This window comes from Crocodylus siamensis, chromosome 4 (genome assembly GCF_052110815.1).
Source record: "Crocodylus siamensis isolate JL-2025a chromosome 4, ASM5211081v1, whole genome shotgun sequence".
Taxonomy (NCBI): Eukaryota; Metazoa; Chordata; order Crocodylia; family Crocodylidae; genus Crocodylus; species Crocodylus siamensis.
The window spans coordinates 219,775,602-219,779,470 of record NC_143398.1 but is presented as its reverse complement, the minus strand read 5'-3'; the positions used below and the strand labels follow the sequence as shown (position 1 = coordinate 219,779,470).

Below are 3,869 nucleotides of genomic sequence, written 5' to 3'. Positions count from 1 at the left end.
CTCCCTGAGTCTTTGTCCCAGGGAGAGACATATTATCATGTTACGACACTGAGGTAGCAAACAGTCCTAATATGACCACTACAAAGAAAGCAATGAAGTAAAAATAAGTCAAGACATACAGTGTTGTGACTGAGCCAGACCTTGGTTGGCTGCAAATTGGATTACTCACTGAACAAAAAAAATGCAGTTCTCAGAGCTTATGATTTCTTAATATTATTAATTTCTAGATGGCAGAACAAATTCTAGCAGAGAGGCCAAAACTTTTGCAAGAGAGGCCCCCTTTGCAAATAGGTTGAAGGCTAAAGAAACTAATTTGAATAATAAATTGCATACTTTTGCCTTATTTGGCAGAAAGGACTTTCTGATTTGAATTCCCCAAGAATAAAAATATTGCAGTTGTAGTCCTTCCCCTCTCTCAATTCCCAAGGCTGCAGTTACAGGGTATGACAAACCATGGGTCTGTAATATTTCTATGTTGATCATGTTTGTGTCATTATAATACTGCATGCTTCAGTTTCCCAATAATGCTAGTACGTGAGGAAGGAATGAGTTAAAGAGATAGGCAGATTTCTTGCTTCACTGGGTGTGGGGCAAGACAAATCAAGAACACAGTCCTATTGACAGTCTTAAATGGCTTTGTTGACATATCAGTAAAGTTGAGATGCCAGACACCCTGAAGGTGGCCAATGGAGACTAAGATGGGAGACTAACATGACAGTGGGAGAGCAGACTGGGCAGGCCAATTGTCTGGATGCTGAGTAGACTGAGGAGCTGTGGAGTTTTGGGGTGGAGAACCTAGAAAGACTTAAAAAAGAACAGCTGAGTATCTTTGGGGGTGCTCTGAGTTGCATGGGCAGGATTAGCCACAGAGGAATGGCTTTACCCTTTTGAGGGGGCAGAACCTCTGGATGGGTGGCCTTTCCCACAATAAATGTCTTTGCTCCTGAGAACTTGTGCTTGCACTCAGTCTTCCCATCAAGAGGTAAAGCCCCTCTTAGGATGGAACCAGATGATAACTCCTTGAGTCAAAGCCATGGAGATTCAGGGAAATGAGAGACCAGAAGGCCAAGAACTCAGAGTAGGAAGGAGCCTATCAAAGACAAGAGTACCCAATTACCTGTGGGGGCACATTTCTCATAAGAAAACCACTTTCTTTCCAATATCTCAGTTCTAATCCTCAAAGGGAATTTACAAAACACTTTTCACAGCTGAACCTATGAACTTCACTTCATCAAGCTACAGATACAAAAAAGCATGGACTAAATATAGACATTGGATTAATGGCATATTATAACCTGCCTGACATCTGACTCCCCAGGTACCTCTCCATTATTTACCACCCACATTCGTCCCCCACTTCCATTTCCACCCTCATCTCTCACCCACTGACTCCTCAATTTACAACTTCACAGACTGCCTTTCTTGCATGCATAACAGCCTCTGGCTTCTTTACTATTCATTCCATCCAAGAAGGGTATGCACCACCTGCAGGTGCTTCCTCAGTCTGATGAAGGATATTTATACCCAAAAGCTTGCTAAAAATATTTTTTGCAACTTTTTGAGTTGGTCTAATAAACGATGTTGGATTTACCCAAAGAACCTTGTCTGCCCATGCCCTTAGACCAACACAGCTACAACCTATACCCCTGTATTATAGTACCTTGCCACTATGTGACAAGGGACAGATAATAACCAGTTAGCCTTGCCAAATTACTACCTTGGCTGGTGGCATAACAAGTGGAGTTGCCACCCAGGGAAAACCCTGCAAAAAAAAGATGACAAAGTTGAGATGGAAATACAAAGCGCCCGAGCAAGGGACTAACAATCGAGGGATGGGGGAGAGGAGGGGAACGCGACTAGGTTACATACCATACAATGTTAGCCAACTAAGCCCGGGGGTGGGGGGGATGTGGAAGGGGGAAGGGGGGGGGTCACAACGCTGAGAGGGAAAGGAGATAGATACACACATACCCGTTACAGTGGTCCGTGATGTTGAAGGAAGTGGCTCGGAGACAGCGTCTTAGTCCATAAAGTCCAATCGCAGGGGTCCTCTTCCGGTGGGGCGGGGTCGTCCATGGTGGCGAAGTCCTCTCGAAGCGGGGGGGGGGCACGGTTCAGGCGGCGGCGTCCTCCGGGTCCGGTCCGGCGGCAGCTGGTCTGGAGGGGTCGATGTACTGGCGGTGGCCCGTGATGTGCTCCATGTAGATGTCGCGGGACCAGCGGATGGTGTCGGACACCATGAGGCAGCGCATCAGCTTGGCATAGAGGTGGGAAACGTGACAGGCGTGGAGGACGCTCTCGTTGCTGGGGTCCCAGGCTCCGAGCGTCCCCACGATAAGCGCGTCCACCGTCACGTTGTAGCCGTGGCCCCTCAGGGTGTCGGCCAGCAGGGCGTATTTCTCCCGCTTGCAAGCCCGGGCCTCGGTGAAGGCTTGGCGCCGGTTCTCGAAGGGGATGGTGACGTCCACCGTCACGATCTTCTTGGCCTCGTGGTCTATGACGATGATGTCAGGGCGCAGCTGGCTCTCGCAGCCCGGGACGGTGCGGTTCACGGAGATCTCCCCTGCCCCGGCCGGGATGGCCCGCACCAGGCAATCCTGGACAGCATTGTGGCGCAGCTGCCAGGCTCTGGCGTGCGGCTTGCAGCCGCACAGCACGTGGGGGAGGGTCTCCGCCGCGTAGCCACACCGTCGGCACCTCTTGTCCCGGTGGCCGAAGCGCACGGCCCCGTTCAGAGGCAGGCAGTTGAGGCGAGCGCGGTGCATGTTATGGAGAAAGGAAAGGGACACAAGAGTGTGGTCATGGGATACAAATTAGGGACACAGCATCTGGGAATCAGAGGGAGAGGTGGAGCCAGAACTCTTACCCAAGCTGAAATCTCCACAGCTGGGCTGCTGCTATAGGCATTTGTATTCTCCCTGCCCCAGCTGTTGCTCTTAAAGCACCAGCAGCCAAGGACTGATTTTGAGTTAAGGCGTGGCAACGCTGCCAAACCACTAACTCCACACTGTGGAGTAGGGGAGGTGATTCCAGTGCCTCTCCTAACATGGCACTTGATTGGGTGTCCCTTTTGCGCACCCCCAGTTACACTAATGACCCAGGAATAAACTATGGACACATGATACCTACAAATGTAAGTTAAAGCTGACTTTTCCTGGGATAATTCTGTACCAGAGTTGCACTGACGTAGGACTGTACGTCATGTGTCTGCTCTTTTTTTACAGTGGTGTAAACACGTGTGTTCAATAAAGAAGTGAATGTTTATGCATTAAAGCACCTCAGAACATTGGATATGTTAATTTGGAAATAAAATGGCCTCAGAAGTTGAATCTTGATCCTTAATACAATAGGGGGAAAAAACCAGGAATTAAATACTGCATTTACGCAAGTCCAAGATGACTTAGAATTTAAGACAACCCCCCAGTAATCAGATTTGTTATAATTTTCCATGTATAGAATCTAATTATTGGAAAATCATCTTAAATTTATTTTCCTACCCCGTGCAAAGCAGCAGCAGTGGGCAAGGAGCCAGAGCCTTCCCCTGCCTCCTCTACCTGCCTTCTCCACCCTTTGCCCCCCGCCCATGCTTGTGCCTGCCCTCATTTTGTGTTGCTCCTGTCAATTGCCCACCAAGGTCCCCACCCTTCCTGCCACTTGCCCCCTACCATCCTATTGCCTGCCTCCCCGCCATGTGCCCCCTGCCTCCCCAAAGCCTGTGCCTGCCTCTCCAACCCACATACCACAGGCCTCCCCCATGTGTCCCTCACTGCATATTCTACCCCACACTCCTCCTGTGGTGTGCCCCCTCCCACAATAGCCACCTCCAGCCATGGTAGACTGTGCCTCATCTCCAGCTTTGGCCCCGAGTC

General features: G+C 49.8%; 1 protein-coding gene across 1 annotated transcript; it reads right to left on the bottom strand.

Annotated features, from left to right (window-relative positions):
• Positions 1 to 2,091: 2,091 nt before the first annotated feature.
• Positions 2,092 to 2,934, bottom strand: LOC149867593 (uncharacterized). The gene has a single exon (XM_090041256.1). The coding sequence runs from the start codon at positions 2,763 to 2,765 to the stop codon at positions 2,115 to 2,117; it is 651 nt and encodes a 216-aa protein (XP_089897382.1). The 5' UTR covers positions 2,766 to 2,934; the 3' UTR covers positions 2,092 to 2,114.
• Between the last annotated feature and the right edge of the window lie 935 nt (positions 2,935 to 3,869).

Excerpts from the sequence above, each read along its gene's own strand:
- LOC149867593 (XM_090041256.1), bottom strand. The coding sequence starts at position 2,765 with ATGCACCGCGCTCGCCTCAACTGCCTGCCTCTGAACGGGGCCGTGCGC.